The sequence below is a fragment of the Macrobrachium rosenbergii genome, chromosome 29 (genome assembly GCF_040412425.1).
Source record: "Macrobrachium rosenbergii isolate ZJJX-2024 chromosome 29, ASM4041242v1, whole genome shotgun sequence".
In the NCBI taxonomy this organism is placed as follows: Eukaryota; Metazoa; Arthropoda; class Malacostraca; order Decapoda; family Palaemonidae; genus Macrobrachium; species Macrobrachium rosenbergii.
The window spans coordinates 4,484,504-4,502,181 of record NC_089769.1 but is presented as its reverse complement, the minus strand read 5'-3'; the positions used below and the strand labels follow the sequence as shown (position 1 = coordinate 4,502,181).

General features: G+C 38.1%; 1 protein-coding gene and 1 long non-coding RNA gene across 6 annotated transcripts in view; both read right to left on the bottom strand.

Annotated features, from left to right (window-relative positions):
- Gpat4 (Glycerol-3-phosphate acyltransferase 4) overlaps positions 1–8,453 on the bottom strand; it is a 29,234-nt gene extending 20,781 nt beyond the window's left edge. The window contains exons 1-2 of one of the 5 annotated variants that reach the window (XM_067130844.1): positions 6,779–8,453; positions 4,217–4,243 (exon numbers count right to left, since the gene is read on the bottom strand). In XM_067130844.1, the coding sequence (XP_066986945.1) occupies positions 4,217–4,243; positions 6,779–7,018 (267 nt within the window). In that variant the 5' untranslated portion in view covers positions 7,019–8,453. The remainder of the gene's footprint in view (positions 1–4,216; positions 4,244–6,778) is intronic. The other 4 variants (XM_067130847.1, XM_067130843.1, XM_067130845.1 and 1 more) reach the window with 4 other exon arrangements.
- Positions 8,454–11,892: 3,439 nt separating this feature from the next.
- Positions 11,893–15,909, bottom strand: LOC136854508 (uncharacterized). Its single transcript, XR_010857718.1, has 2 exons — positions 15,836–15,909; positions 11,893–12,369 (listed from the first exon to the last, which is right to left on the bottom strand). It is a non-coding gene; the product is annotated as an uncharacterized lncRNA (long non-coding RNA).
- Between the last annotated feature and the right edge of the window lie 1,769 nt (positions 15,910–17,678).

The following is a 17,678-nucleotide window of genomic DNA, read 5'->3' as shown; positions in this document are numbered from 1 at the left end:
CTTGGCTTTTTGAGAACCTCACATAAAGGAAAATGATCCTCATGGTTGGTAGAAATGGGAGGGTAGGGCACAATTCAACCAAAGGGCAAAAAAAGACAAAAATGCTCTACCATCTGCCAGCCCCTCATTTAACCTACCAGTAAACTTTAGAAAAGAGGCTCTTCTGTACACCACAGGTGGTAAGGAAATGTTTCAAAGGTCTTGAGAGTGATGTCTCTTTGGTAAATAACAGTAAAGGTAGGCTGGCAGTACAAGACAAATCCCCTCCTAACCAGTGAAACCAGGTAATTCCTCTAGCACATGGGATAGAACAATGCCCCCAACTTCATGGGTTCATGGGTTCTCATCATGATATAAGGAGCAACTCCATTGCTGGGCAACCCAGATATGCCCCCTTGATCATCTTAAGAACCAGAAGGATATAGAATTATCAAACACCACCTCCTGGCTGTCAACACTAATTCAGACAATACTGGAAACCTCTCTAAGCCACAAAAGTATCTTGTCTGGATCCTCACTTTCAATGACCATTGTAAAAAGGCCACCAGGGACAGATCCCCAGATAACCCAAGAAAGACAGCACAGCCTTCAGTAACCCCTTGATCCTCGTCAGACACTTTGGGGAAGTCTGCAATGCAGGAATACAGGATGGGTAGATGGTCCCCATGAGGGATGTCCATCAGCTCTCTCCCCCATTCCATCACAAGCAGAGCAGGCAGATCAAGCACCCACATTTCTGTTCAAATCCCCCTGTGAGCAGATGGGGGAAATGTCTAGGTATGGTCACAGTACCAGATGCCAGGATCCCAGTGGTAGAACACCCTTGGTCCCAATTCTATCCACTGAGATGACAGTCAGTCGGCATGCTCAGCACTGGTCAAAATTAGCATGCAATGTTGATCCCTGTAAACAGAACAGATATGAAGATAATCTTCTAGGAAGACATAAAGCTACCACACACACACAGAACACCTTTGCTATATGCTCTTTTAGAAGAGGAATTGGTAAGCATCATCTTTACAAAAATCAAAACCAAAGTTATAGATCACAAAGTCAATTTGAAGTGAAAAAAAAAAATACATTACTTCAATGTACACCACTGTAAAAGTATAGCAACACAGACACATCATCAATGTAGCTTTGGCAAAGTAAAAGTGGGTACTCACAGTCGAGCAAGTGAGTGGTACCTCCACCCCAAAACCTTCAGCAAATTAACTACCTTGTTTCCATGCTTCCATGATCAAACCAGCTTGCGCCAAAGTAAATCAACACAAAAAATGAAGGTTTGTATTCTCGTAAGAACAAAATTCTACTGAACACTCTGCTCAGCACTGTATTGCAAGTAACAAAAATAACAATGAAATGCATGAGAAGGATGATCATATACTCATCCCTTAACTGGTTGTACTTGCAGTACCTGAACAACAGTACAATGGAGTATTCTAATTCAATATACAAAATTTTACACAATACTTTACCAAAACTTCCTTTACACTTTTCCCGTGGCATGCCGCTAATGATAAGCTCTACCCTTCCAACCACATTCCCCGGCCAAGAAAGCTTGTAGGACCATGATGTAGTGTGTCACTCTTTGGATGTTTATTAAAGTTAGTAAGGCAATATGCTTTTTATTTAATTCTTTACTGCAGCACAAGCTTTCTTTTGCAAAGATTATGTTACACACAAACAACAGAAACCCCTGTTATATATGAGAGAGAGAGAGAGAGAGAGAGAGAGAGAGAGAGAGAGAGAGAGAGAGAGAGAGAGAGAGAGAGAGAGAGAGAGAGAGACGGCAGTTAATAACTACACAAAATGGTTTCATGCAGCAAGCAAACACTGATGTCATAGGTAATAGATACTTGTGACAATTTCCATCATTAGATACTGTAAAATACTCCTACTAATTTATAACAACTGACAGCCTAAGCAGCAAGGCTAATACATCATTTTAACAAGCACCAAACTTGTTAGAAGACAATGACAACTAATGGCTTCAGCTTTCAAAAGAGCTAGTTGACCTAATCAAATATGCTACACCATACTTACAGGTACCATTAATTTTATCAACCTTTTGGTCACAACTTGCATTTTCTTTAAACCAGCTATCCTTACCCTAATCCTATAATGCAGTCTGAAATGTTTAAATTCATTGAGCAACTTATACCACCACTGATACCAGGATTTCTGAACACTTAATTAAGATGACTTACAACTCTGAAATAAGCCCAAGTAACACCCATGAGAGTATGGTAACACTATGGGGATGAAGGAGTGTGTGTAGATTAGCCATCATGAGCCCGGCAGATCAGGCTCAGGAAAACTTAGAAAAGGCCACAAACTTCTACATACAATGCCAAGGACGTAAGCCAGCTTTCTGGTCCAGAAATGCATCTGAGTACAGAAACTTTATACTGTAACGTACAAAATCTCCCTCAGTACCTTGTCAACCATGTAAAATCTGTGATCGACAATGCAGAAGCCCAGATAACCACGGAATGCCCTGTAGCCTATATCTGACATCATTTTCAATGCCACCATGAAGACTTCAACAGAAATAGCATACTGGCTGAACATCACGAATGACTGAGGTATTTCCCATGAATGTATGATCGGTGCCACTTGGGACACCCATAGATCAATAACACATGCTTGACATCTCCTATCCTTGGGCTCCAAATTATCTTACAAGCCAAATAGGTCTTTGTTACATCAAAACTGTCCATTATTAACCATTTCTGCTGTCAAAGAGGTTTACATCAGTAAACACATTTGTCACCTCACCCTAAGGTATAGCTACCTAATCACTTTCATTTTGTTGCAAGAATAGCAATCTGATGGAGATTAATACTATTACATACATTAAGACAATATATCAAGCTTGTTAGAGCAAATAGTTAAGATGATAATCTAAAATAAACTGTATACAGATCAAAAGCTACATTCAGTTAAATGATACTATCGTTAGAGATAACAAATCCTTGAATACTGAATATTCTCTACTATGCTAAACACCATACTGGTTAACTAAACAGTGCCACCAAACCAGATCAAAACCTGTATAATTCATTAACTTGAAAGGTGAATATAGTACTAGATAGGCTATTAACAAAAAAGTAAGCTAGGTGTTATGTCACTTGGCAGTTCATTGTTGCTACCCTCAATAAATTAAAGTGTCAACAGAAGTATTGTCTACAGAAAACGTGAAGTGTTTCATATAATTACAGCACGATTTCCACTAGTGTCTACATACTCATTAACTATGGAATGTCTAAGTCTCGATGGTACCGCACAGCCATCTCTGATGATGTGGACTGTTTTCACACATAAAACTAACATAGCCTTGATAGCAATGACCATCAAACCATCTTTAAATAATGTAATCTACTTTCCAGTGTTACTCTCCATCCCAAAACTCTTCTTAAATATGGATCAATCAACATGGGTAACATATCAAAGGTGTAAGTATGAATCATCGCATTATATGCCTCAGCAGTAATATGCCTCTTCTGAAATTAAACATAATAAATCCTTTCATCATTTCAATGAGATGATCCATGACAATCCCTACTGATGAGGAAATAATGCAGGGTGGTCAGGTAAGGGTATCAGTGTGCCCAGGAGGAAGAGGAACAGGGTGTGATATACAATATTAAAACGTCAAATGACACTGCTATTCTTGAACTCACTGGCTACCTCCTCCCAAGATCAAAACCTAAAATGACCTTCATTTACCAAACTCCCTTGAAATCTTTCCATTATCATCAAACTATTTAGTCACACAAAATTACCGACTGAACAAATGAACACTGAAGGATAAGTGTTTCAAAACAACTAATTTAGTTATTTGTATATTCACAAAAGCAAAACAAATCTTGCCACACTGACAACGAGTATGCAAGGTTATCCATGATCGGCAATTACGCCCTACAAAACAATGAGCCTCAGTTACGTGAGATATCGTCCCCTTTAATTCCTTCAAGAAAAATCCTCGGACAAGTTGCAACCAAAAAGCTTCTGGACCTGTTTCATGTACCATGTTTAATGTTAGGACCTTGCTCTTTTTTTCTTTCTTTTCTTCTCTAACAGCCTTCAGACTGCCAAGATCACCACCTGATCTCTGAGCTTAGCTTTGCCTACAAGGGTAGAGATACTGTATACACCAACCACCTAAGTTGATACTCAAAGCAAGGCATGAAACAATTATAAAATAAAATACCTTTTTAACTAGAATCCTGTTGCCATCCTGTAAATAAAAGCAAAATAAGATCACAACAAAGTAAACTCATAAGTCACCTGGAAATCTTCGACCAGATGATTGCATAAAGAAAATTAACACTGCAAGATGTTACTGTTAAAGTGATCATACACTAAATTAATGAAAATCCTTGTTGAATCACAACGTAAGAAACTTAAAACTGCAGTAACACCCACCACTGACATTACTCCACCTGAACTAAACACAATAGGGGGATGGGTTGGGGGGGGGGTCAAAACAAACATCAGGGCAAGCACCTAAACACATCTGAGTACATGCCCTAAACACACAGTGAGTCTGTCTTGAGATTTCCCAAATCTATATGTACCTGATTTCCCCTTTAAATAAAAAAATAAATTGAATTCATAATTCCAGCCACAAAATCTTGAATATAAAAAAATGAGTTTCATGCTGGACCCTATCCTGCAAAAATTGTCACCGTAACAGCCATAATCCAAGAGTGAAAAACAATTTCTGAATCATTCAGGCTTAACGAAAGGACCCAGACTCCTTGTACACTAATCAATTAATTCCAATAAGCATGTTCCCTTGTTTCTTATTCATTAAGTAGATCACAAAACTGAAATCTTGATTCCTACTACTGTGTTTCGTTAAGCATCACAAGATAAATACCAAGGTCTCAAAATGGAAAATAAGAGGTTTACTGACGGCCTATTGGATGCAAGAAAATATGACCCATGACCAGGACTTATTAAAACATACCAAGTTTGCAAAAACTCACCCCAGGATCATCTATACCCCATGGAAATAAAAATATCCACATTATATTTTTGAAATTTTACTTTTCCTATCGTAATTTCAACAAACCTCTAAAAAATTTTTCATATTCATAGGCTATTTTGGTTTTACTGTTGTCTAATTTTCAGAGTACTATTTTGCTATAATGTGGTTTTCCACAATGTTGTAGTCTAAGTAACCAATTGGTTCTTAGCCACGTAAAATAAGTCTAATCCTTCGGGCCAGCCCTAGGAGAGCTGTTAATCAGCTCAGTGGTCTGGTAAAACTAAGATATACTTAACTTGAATTGCTAGGTAAAGGGCACCTGCTAATCAGAAAAAATGCAAAAATAACGCTTTTCTGTGTATGTCTGTCTGTAAATTCATACCTCAGTGATTTGCAATTAGCCTACATTACAAAAAATGTACACTCAGCAAGTCTAATAGTACTTAACTAAATAAACCAGCCTATTAACCTATAACCTGGGCTATATGTTAGGTTAGCTAGAACAGAAATAGCCAAAGACATCGCAACATCAAATATGCCCTCCGCGAACACCACCTTTCTCTTATTCCCATTAAAAATGTATTTAAAAACTGAGGCAGTTTATATAAAATCACTAACCAGCCCCATTAAATATGAAGTAGAACTATGCATGAATGGGGTATTACCTTGGAAACTGACATCATCTACAGTACTGTATTTTGGTTCCTTATCAAGAATTTACTGTTATTTTGGAGAGGTCAACTGTAATTAACGTCCAGAACTGACATGTTATTGTATCCTGGCCATCCTGGAATGCTATCATGCATGCACAGTGTCATAGGGGTAACCTTTGGTGAAAAATGGAGTTTCCTTCACCAGGGGGTGGAGGGGGCAGACCTGCTGGCCTAAGTAACACAACCTACTAGGTTGGTTAGGTTAGGGTACGTTAGGTTAATCTAGTTCCTTTTATAAAAGGTTTCCTTAGCTAATCCCTTCTTGAACATATGGCTCCCTAATGACCTGCACATGAAAAGAACCATTCCGTAACAACATGACAGTCCGGTCTGTCTCCCAACGATTTCCCCCGCCCAAAATCCCCCGTCCCCAGAGTCCCCAGCCACGTTGGACAGAGATGTGAAGTTAACATTAACTGACCGACAAACGCCACCACCTCCTTCATCAGCAACAATAAAAGTATAAGAAAAATCAATTTCCAATGTAATGGTCTGTGCGGAGCTGTTCTAGCTTTAGCAAATATAAATGCTATTCCTGCGTGAAATGAGTTTATTCGGTAGGCTGGGCCATTTAAATCGTATCCATTGGTCGTAGCAACTCCAAGGGACCCTTGGGCTATCCTGCGAAATCCTACGGATAGGATGTGACTCCTGAGGGCATTGGCCCTTCAACCCCACGGCTAAGGTAATCATCGACTGACAAAATGCCTGAAACTGGCTGAATTACCCCGTCGGGTCAGGCCAAAGACCTGACCAATTACTTACCCTTATACGGGATATTAGGTCGTCTACACCTCAGGACCCTGACACCCGACGTCACGGTATTATGGTAACAGGTTACCCCCTCTGCCCAAGCGATACCGTCAGAGCGTGCCCCAACCCAGTGACGTAACAGGGGTCAAAGCCCCCTCATCAGACAACCAAAGGGGGTGAGGGAGAGTCCTAGTTAACAACGGCCAAACCCCCTCCCGAAAGAGAAAAAAAAACAGCCCTATATCTTATACATCGAGGTCGCGCGCCTGTCAGAAAAGACAATGTCTAGAGGTCAGTTCGGCACTTTACTCACCTCGAAGACCTTCAGAAGGAACTGCACGTACTTCTGCCTCAACCCGAGGGATTTACCGGCACTCGCTAAAACGAGGACGATCGCTAACACGAGTAAAAAGGGCGGTAACAACAACGTCAGTCCGATAGTGGCCAGAGCATCGCCCACCGCCATTATGCTTCCGCCTACTTCAAGTACACCGATGCGACTGAACGCTGACCAAACCAAAGGCTGGGAATTGTTCGCTACACTGTACTCCATTTAGCACAAAATTGCGCTAACTTTCGCCGAATCGATTCTTAAATCTCGTTTCGTGGGATTGAAAATTTCGCGGACTACCTGTTTCATCAGGAGCAATATTCCACAAGTGGGAAAACACAGGTAACTCCCACTGTTGGTGAAATTTTAAAGAGTCATCTTCATGAATTTTGTTTCTACGATTGCTAACTTCTAGCTTTATAGCAGTCATCGGGTATAGTTTCTACTAAAATCAATGACGTCAGAAACCTTTACGTGACGTCAAAATGGTAATGTGTTAAACCAATTTTATTGAGATATTTCGGTTTCACAATATATTCACGCGTTTATATCGAGTGTCTTGTAGTATATTATTGTCTTTAAATTTTAATATACGTATTTTTTCTGCATTCAAGTATGTAAGCAAAAGAAGCTGATGCAATTTAGCGATTACTTTCCAATAGTCTAAGTCGAATTTCCTTCTAGCAACATTATTTCTATTTGAAATTAATATAGTTTTTCCAGTTTTCAATTATGATTCCACCTTGATATTGTTGTTTACCTGACTGATAAATTCTATATGACGGAGAAGCAGCCATTCGATCGAAAGCAGCACGTGTGAGCATCACGGTAAGCAACGAAAACGCATCCCCGATCTCTCTCGTCAAGGTTATTTAGTTTGTAAATATTTATGAGTATTAATAACATGACTAGTCGTTATAAGGATTGAGTCAATAAAGTCACTTTAGTTGTTGCCAATACCAGTTATAAACTAATCAACTCAGTCAACCAACAGACACAGAAACATGAAGAACGCAAAACAACAAAATGAGAGTACTCTTACGTCACAGTGTGACGTAATCGTTCCTTTATTCCTTGGGAAAGTGATTAAACAAACTCCCATTGTAGATTCGTAGAATATTAAACCGGACGAAGAGCTAAGACAGATTTTACCATTAAATGGTGTGGGTTTGATTGTATTTGCGTCTTTGTTTCAGACGAAATCCTCGTATATTGCGTCGGAAAACAAAGAAATGTGTCATTACGTAACAGGACAGACTGACGGCACCGACCTTGGTGGATCCTTTATAACTATACACATGAACACAACTCCCAAAGATGAGGTACTGAGACCCGTGTCGCTATGGGCCGGGTTAAACGCAGGTACTTGTATTCTGAAAAGACTGTTCAGCAGATGTCTCGTCGGGGAAACGGGATCAATGCAGACAGTTCGTTGTCGCCTGCGAGAAACAAGCGCTTGTGTAGAAAATGGCAAAAGTTGGCGAACGCTTCAGCTGGCTATTTTCGTCGTTGCCGAAAAAAAGAAAACGTCTCTTTTGTATGTCAGTAGATCTTTCACCGAGGTTGCGTTGTTGCTGATCATTCCCCTTAACAACTATTCTTGACGTTGGCGTGCCTGTAATATTAGTGGTTTGGTAGACAAGTCCTTTATCAAAACTCAGTTACTTGTAGAAAGAATGAAAGTAAAAGGTTCCCTTGATAAGAAGGTAGGGATCAGTTTAACCTTCAAGTAGGCCTATAGGCCATGTCATACAGGTTCCGTTATAACACACACTAGACATTCCACTTCTTTTCTACGAATGACGTCATTCTTTCATTTATGACCAAACCTTTTTCCTTTCATTCAGTAATGGTATTTTGATAATACATTTTTGGCTCTTGATAATTCTGTTTATTCATTCTTTGTTAGTCTTATCTGTATCTTAAAAATTTTGTTTAACAACCATGTGTTGATTATTGCCTTTACCCCAAAGTTCAAGGACTGTTAGAACTATTTCTGCGTTTCTGTAAAACGAAGTTTTGAACCAAAGGCCAGATGAGAGAAACGCAAGTCATTTCACTTGCTTTATCGTAAATACTGCCTCGTCCATTTCAAATTGTCATATTCATTCTTGCAATGTCACTTGCTACTCAAGAACCGGGTTTCAATCTAGTATGTGAAAAGTAAACATCCAGAAAATGCAAAAAATAAATATAGCAGGTCTACATTCATCCATTGCTAGTTTGTCTTTGACGCAACTAGGCCTAATGAGATCTGAAAGGATACTTTGGTTGTCAAGAAAGCGTCTAGGTTTAACGTACTTCATATAAAAGCTCAACTGATTTTTCGTCAAGTTATTGAACCCTAGATAGATTTAGCTTGGTATGTATTTGTTGCAGTCAGCACTCATTAAACTTTTTTGATAAGCGTAGCGTTACATAATTCTTACCAGTCTCTGAGCATGTAGCTGCTATAAATGCCTTTGGATGTATCGCTCTCAATTCGGAGACTTCTTTACATTGCTCACATCTGTTACTTAAGTTACTTATAATATTCGTGGACACATCCTACTTGGTGTCCTTTCTCAGTCAATTTGTATTGAAATCAGTGGTCAGTGTTTGTTTTTAGAAACATGAACCTGTTACCAACTCAAGACCAATTTTTAGAAACTATATTGATAATTAATTGGACAGCCTTGCCTAGCACTTCAGTCCAAAACATAGCTAAGGATCAGGATTTCATAGCAGGTTTTTCCTCAATGAGCTGTTGAGGAGTACATAGTTATAATTTATGTTTATTGATTATCCCGACATCTTCAATTCCTCTCTGGTAAATTCTAGAAGGCAGTCTCCGCTACTCACCCTCTACGCTCATCCAGTATCACAAAGTTCCCTCAAGGTCAGAATGAAAGAGTTGATATGATTGTCTTGTCCTTCCTCTAAGGCCGTGTGATTAAGTAAAAAAAAAAAAATAGATAATGAGATTTGATTGATATCAAGTGAATGAACCCAAAAACCAGAATAATTGCTGAAAGTCTGAGGTCATAAGGAGAATCTTCATGAAATCAACGTTCGTTTATGAAACTGGCGATTATTTTTCAGCAAAGATATGCTGGGAAAATGTTCCTAAGACTATGAGACTAAAGTTTCTATGAAAATTTCGATGGAGGAACGTCTCAGTTCTAGTGCGGTATCTCAAATGAGATCGTGACAAGGGTGACGAGGCGTTTCCGATTCCCTTTCGCCAGGTCCTAAATCGCACGTAATTTTCGAAGCTGACTTTCTTAGTCGTGAGAGATTTAGCAACATCGATGACAAAGCTGCTTTTCACGAACTGCGGTAATTATGCATCGTAGCTCCGTAATGACGACAGATAACGAATTTCTTTGAAGTTTATGCTGCATATATGTATGTACGTAGAATGTATGTATTTACAAATTGAGATGTGTGTGTTGAAAGGTATGTTAGGAAAAGGGTTGAAGCTATTGAGAAGAATTGACGGCAAACTATATATGGAAGAAGATTCGAAAAGTGTGAAAAATGTGGAGATACAACAAAGGAGTTGGTAGGAAGATTAGCAAAGATATGAGGTTGAGTCAGCTATTTTGAGATGGCTTGGCCATGTGGGGAGAATGGAAAGGAAGATGCCTTAATGTCCAGGAATTGATTACGGTACGTAGGTGGGTGTTTGATGTTGCTTATGAGCCTAATGTGTGAGCTCTGAAACGGTGAAAGTTTTATGTTTAGGAGTTCCACTATCACTTCTTACAAATGATCTACGTCTATTATCTCTGGGAATACCTTTGGTCTCTCACAGCAACCGCCGAGAAGCGGACTGCACTTTTGTGTAAACATGTCCTTGAAACAAATAGTTTCACTGTAACACTGCGCCAGTGTTTAGTCGAAGTGGCCACGCTGGAATTGATTTTTTATATGTTTTATCTGTGTCTAGATAATTCGCTAAGCATTATCTGTAGGCGTAAGTGGTAATTATTGGGTACATGACAGTACTCATTATCTAACTGTATGTCAATATTTGTTGTGCGCTAGTACTAACGTAACAATTGTAAAACTATACAACAAAACGGAGGGATGAAAGCAATGTCTTATCAGTGTCTGAACTAAAAATTATGCCAAGAGCCGTCACTATGAAAAGTTCTTCTCGAAGAGTACTTTTTTACACTGAACTTTTAAATTTAACAAATAAGTACCCCACCTTGTCTCCATCTGTCATCTTATCAGGCTCTCGCAATTAAGTCGTAATGTGAACAATGACTTGCCAGGCTCAGAATAAGACGATTTATCAGCGAGAGAGAGAGAGAGAGAGAGAGAGAGAGAGAGAGAGAGAGAGAGAGAGAGAGAGAGAGAGAGAGAGAGAGAGAGAGAGAGAGAGAGAGTCAGCCTACAACTTTAAGCGATACTCTGCCCACCGGTAATTTTCTTTTTTTTTTTTTTTTTACAAATGATTGGAGTCTAATCACGAACCTCGAGATCTGTTTACTGAGATGTCAGCAGTTATCTCATTTTAGAAAATCAAATGAAACTGATAAAAGAATCTCCGCCGAGATAATTAGAGAAAGTGAAGATAGCGCGCGGGAGAGGTGCTCAGAATAAGAAAAATAACGAACTTCAAGCTAACTGAATCTTTTCGCCTTGCCTTTCCGTTAGATGATTCACAACTTCCTTTTGTGTACTGAAAGAAGCAATATGAATATACTGACTCGTCTTAAATTTATTGTCCACACCACCCCAATGTTTCATTGTCTCTTCCACTGAAAACCTTGAACTTCTTTTGGGCAGTGAAATGAAGAAACCTGTTCCACTCTACAGGGTTTGAACCTAACGTTGGGAGCCAAGGTTGATCAGCATCACAGTGATTTACACTGAAGGGATTATTTGGTTTACAGCAGTAGACTAACGGTTCTAGAAGAAAGGTGGACATTCCAGAAAGTTCTTAAACATTTCTACAACCAATGCGTCAACGGAGCATGACTTGTACCACATGAAAGAACTCATTGTCACCGAGGTCACATAAAAACGCGCGAGAGGAGAGATTAAAATGTAACCAGGGTCACTTCAGAGGAAAGATCACAGATAAGCTGACAGACATTGACGTGTATAACATCGTACCTTCATTGAGTTCGAGTTCAAAGTTCGTAACTGCATTTTTTTTCTTTCATCGTTTGTTTCAGAACGATTTCCGAGCAAAGAACGATAATTTTACGCTACAGGAAAGATGCTCTGATTTTGATGTGACAGTTGCCAGTTCCCCTTTTGGCATAACAGGTCTGTCCATCTGTGAAGAATCACGCAGGCGGCAACAATCCCACAGAATATATATTTTTATCAGGCGATGACGACTTGGGGCGTCTTCAAAGGAAGTCCGTCTCAAAGGAGTGAAGGAAACTGATGACCCTGCAGTCACAGGCACTTCAGTAGGCCAATGCTTATCGGTCATGTTGCTTGAGAGCTTCTAGATAGCTTGTCTTTGGGCAAGGGAATGACTGTAACCGCCCAAGAAATCTATTTTGGAAATGGTGCTTCCAACTTTGCAAGACACGTGATGGCTGGTGAGGAAGATGGTGGAGCTGTTCCTGTCAAATATAAATAACAAAAAAAAAAAGCTAAGAATGGATCTTTAGGTTACAGCTGAAGATACTTGTTATTAATTAAAGCACTGGAACCTATGGAGTCATTCATCGCTGAAAGGGAAATTGAGAGCAGAAAGGCTTGAAAGGTGTAACGGGAGGAAAACCTCTCAGTTGCACGATGAAGCAAGTGTTAGGAGAGGATGGACAGCAAGATAGAAGAGAGACGATATGAACGGAGGTACAGTAAAAGGAATGAAAGGGGTTGCAGCTATAGGGGCCGAATGGACGCTGCAAAGAACCTTAAATAGTGCCTATACAGTCCACAGCGTGAGGTGCTCTGACGGAACTAACCCCCTACGGCGGAAAGCAGTGACTGGGTCCCTTTTTCAAGTCACACTGCTTAAGCAGGAATATAAATCACTGCCGAAATAACCTGGAAAGTGAACTTGTAAGAGTCGTGGAACGGTGCTGTTGGAAAATGAGCTCGTCAAGAAATCCTCAGAGCGTCAGTCTTGGGCGCAGCAGAAATCTGAAAGAGATTGCCATTGAAGAAATCTCCACAAAATTGAGTTTTGCAAGAAAAAAAAAGTGAAAGCTTTCATTTTGCATAAGGTGTATCGACTCTCGAAGGTGACACATACTGTATGTTGTTTTAAATTAAGTGTTAAATTATATATGTATATATAAACATATAAAAAAAATTATATAGATTGTAAGTATATGTATACAATTACATATTCGTTGTAGCTAAACATGAAACCTGTAAATAATATCAGCAACAGGTCTTTAGAAGACTAAAATCATACAGAAGATTTCTCGATCTTTAGACGCAATTCTGCAAGTCATTTATCCTTTGAAGTTTGATAGCATTATTCCGACGTTAATTAAGGCTATCTGAATCTTTGTTTACGAGTCTTTGTTTACAGATAAACAAGGTTTAAAGGTCTCCCTCGCCATCAGCTGGGTAAGCTGGTTGTCAATCCTGTTGTAAATTTTGTTTTATAACTCTGGTGAAAACACAACTTGTGGACATTGGATTATTTTATGTTTATACTTTTTAAAAATCTATTATATGTATATATACATATGTAATGTATATAAATATATATGCAGTATATATGTGTATACATATATATTTATACAGCAGAGTCCTTGACTCGAAATAAAGTCTCCATGGCAACTGATCGACACTAGCAAGTTCACCTAGTTTTATGAGTTGCTGCTTAAAGGTCTTTCGAAATGAAATTCTCTAACATTTGAGAGGTCACGGGAAGGGGAGGGAGGGGAAGGGGTCAAGAAAAAATAAAAAAAACCAGGTGTACAAATGAAGTCACTCTACGGATTCACCTGTGTTGGCCGGTTGCCATGGAAACGAATGTTTACATCGTGTCACGGCTTGAACAAGGATACATGACAAATGCAAGTCTTTATTTGTGATTGTCTATAAAACCATTACAATACCAGGGTATTTACACAGTCGCTTATGTTAGTTTTGCAAGTGATATGACAGGCGATACGTGGAAACTAAATTCTGTACCATGGAAAAAATATGACGCAGAGTTTGCCTACAATGTCATTCTAATTCTTCAATACAAAAAAGGTGAAATGGTTACCCTTCAAAGGAAATAAATACCAAACTGACCTCCCTTTTTTGTATTTTACAGCAAATGGCCCACCATAAACAAATGAAGTCTTTGAGTAATTTTCAAAATGTGCTTACTGGAACAAATGGTAAAACTCCCGAGGTACGAAGACAGTAAGCCTCAAATCCACGAATCAACGCCGAGAATAATGACATCAACAGCCAATCGCAGTCGAGAATTTCTGGTGCTAATTTGAATTTCATTTTTTTACTAATATAATGCTGAGTTTCTTTCCTATTTTATGTTGCTATTTCATTTTTTTTTCATCAGTTCTTATTCGTTGTTAGAATTCATTTAAGAACAGAATTCATTTCAGAATGTATTTGAGAACATCATTTCTCTCCTTGCAATGTAACAGTAGTGAAGTATATATACATTACAATTTTAGCTACTTTTAGGAGGTCTCCAGACAACGACTCATACTTCCATACAGATACGAGTAACTGTGCAAAGAGGTTGCAATGGCAACAACTCATGCTTACATCGAGCCACGGTTCGTCCAAGGATTCTGGAGTAGACACTAAAAATGAAAAATCTATTAGTATCTCAATCCATTAAATCATTTATAAATATCAGCTTGTCTTAAAAGATATGCATAGGTATATTTGGATTTATTCCTTTCAGTGATAAGACCAAAAAAAAGTCTTTTTAACTAAAAAAGAAAAATATAACTTCGACTTCTTGTTCTGGGAGGAGTGGCTTCAATGCGTCCTTCTCATTCTGGAACTTTCAAAAAAGGTGAACTGGTAACCCTTCAGAGGACTCAAATGCGAGATACGTCACGAAATACAAGGGCAGTACTGATCATTTTTATGCCTCAAATTATTACGGCGTTTTACATGTACGTGATCATCATGAACGTACGAAATCTGTCCGTTTATAAATGACAAAAAATAAAGACTGTTAGTGCTTTCTGGTTACCATGGAAACCAAAGTTTACAGCGAGTAGTTTTTGAACAAGGAGTCTGGAGTAAAGACAATTATAAATACAAAAAACGATATTTGTCAGTATCCATAAAACCACTTATAATGCAGGCATACCTACAAAAATGTTTTAGCATCATTGAAAAATCTGATAAGACATTAAAACAAGTCCCATGAACCATATAAAAAATGGAAATTTAATAACCGGCGACTTATGGCAAGAATGCCGCTGTAGTAACATAGTAAACAAAGAAGCAACCAATGAACAATGATGTTGATGACATCATCAACAGCCAATCATATCCAAGAATCTTTCCCGCGAAAAAGGCGCTATAGGCTACTTTTGTGGCTATGGGTAGCTGCTGTTTGAGAACTTTCAAAGCGGCCACATTTATTATTTTTCTCTAGATTTTTAAAATTTTTATTTTACTCTCTACTCGTCTCACTGAAGAGTATGTTGGACTTTTTTTTTATCGAATCTTGGAGAAGTTGAACCGTGAGAGAGAGAGAGAGAGAGAGAGAGAGAGAGGGGGCGTTTGAAATATATATTTTGCATACCTTATACTTCGTTTACATTCATAATATATATATATATATATATATATATATATATATATATATATATATATATATATATATATATTCTCCATCCACTTATATGCACATAACAGTAAAACTCCCGTAATTTCTTTTCCTAATACCAGCAAAATGTTTTAGATCGATCATAGTAATGTATCATGTATTCATATTTTTGTACGTAATTCCGGTCTGTTTAACCATATCTATCAATCTAACTGCGTCAGGGATATTCAATTAAAATTATTTTTTCACGTTAAAATTCTCATGTAAAATTACGATTACACTTGCAAAGAAAATACCAATTTCGAGATCACAACACTTACAATGTTAATAAAAATTCCTTTACTTCCTGCATGAAGTAGACCAGGTGGGTTACTCAGTCAACCAGACCACGCACAATACCCAAAACAAAAGCCTCTTAATACCATTATTCTCTTAACAAGGATCTCCTAGTCCACAAACGGGAGAAGCAACTGGCTACTGTAGCCCTACTGCCATCTGTTGTATAGATCATATATATATTTCCCTTACAACCTATCTATATCTGTGCATTTATTTATCTATGTCTATCTATCTATCCATTTATCTATCGCTGCACTTACCTATCTATATATCTCTGCATATATCTGCCAGTCTATCTATCTGTATAAATTTATCAATCTATGTGCCTATCTATTTTCACACATATATATTAGAGAGAGAGAGAGAGAGAGAGAGAGAGAGAGAGAGAGAGAGAGAGAGAGAGAGAGAGAGAGTAATTTATACAGCATTCGAGCTATATTATCAGGCCAGTTTTATATTCTCTCCCTACATTAATTTTAATTTATTTTTTTTCTAAGAGGAAAGGAGTAGAAGTTTATTCAAAACAATTCTTTAAAGATCTAGGATAATGAAACCGCTGAAGTCAGAATTATATAAAATTTAATTTAATTCCTAATAAATTTCCAATTAAGATATAAAAAAGGACAGTCGGTTAGAATGTCTTATGCAAGACGGCCTGGATAGTGTTCAGTGGTTGCCATGGAAACCGATGTTTACATTGACTCAAAGCTTGAACAAGGGTACTGGAGTAAAGACAATAATAACAAATAGAAGTCTTTATTTAAAATTATCCATGAAAACACATATTACCAGTCTACCAACATAAATAGTTACTTCAGCATTTTCAAATGATATAAGTAATATACGAAAGAAAACCCTGTCTGGACCACAGACAGAGAAATGTGGCTTACGAGCGTTTCATCATCAGCCAAGATTGGCTATAATTCTCCCTTGTCATTCAAGCCTTTAAAAAAAGGTGAAGTGGTCACACTCCAGATGAAATAAATAAGAAAATTATATAATTAAGGGAAATTTTGAGCTCGATTTACGGCAAACATAAATAATTATATTTTACATCAACCCAATTAAGATAAACAAATAAAATCTTAGCGTATTTTTCAGATTATTAAGTCAAAATTTACAAGTGGCAACACACCAACCGTAGGACAGTAGTCAACATCAAAAGCCACCAATCAAAGCTGAGAAGAATGACATCATCAACAGCCAATCAAAGTCGAGAATCTTCCCGCGCGAAAGTTGCTTCAGAGGATCCTGAGGTCTTATGGACTGCTGTTTGAAACCGCTCAAAACAGAGCAAATTTTGAAGTTCGGCATTTTGTGTTGCTTTCAGCATTTCCCCGTATTTGCAAACTGCCATTTACATTTTCCTACAAAATATTCATTAGCAAAACCGCGAGTTGCTAACTTCTTTTGGAAGATTAACTAGAACTGGACATGAGAAGGCGAGAGAGATATACCCATTTCTTTCGTTCATGGCAATACGCCACGCTGGTTTCTGCGTAAGTCGTTCGGTCGTGTTACAGAGTCCACGACAATCAATATGCTTCAGAGCTGATCCAGTCTGGTAAAATGTGTTATCTCTGCAGTTACGTCAAGTGATGGGCGCGCGCGCACACGGACATATTTATACATCCTTTTGCATAAGACTAATGAATCTTTCGGCACATCCTGTCAGGGTTCTCTATAATTCAGTTAGATTTTCGTAATTAGTACTATATTTCTTTATCTTGTTATATATTAAAGAGTTTTTCTGATACCGCATTGATTTATATAAAATATAAAATTTGGCGATGTATGTTTACCATCTGTCTTTTGAAATGTATC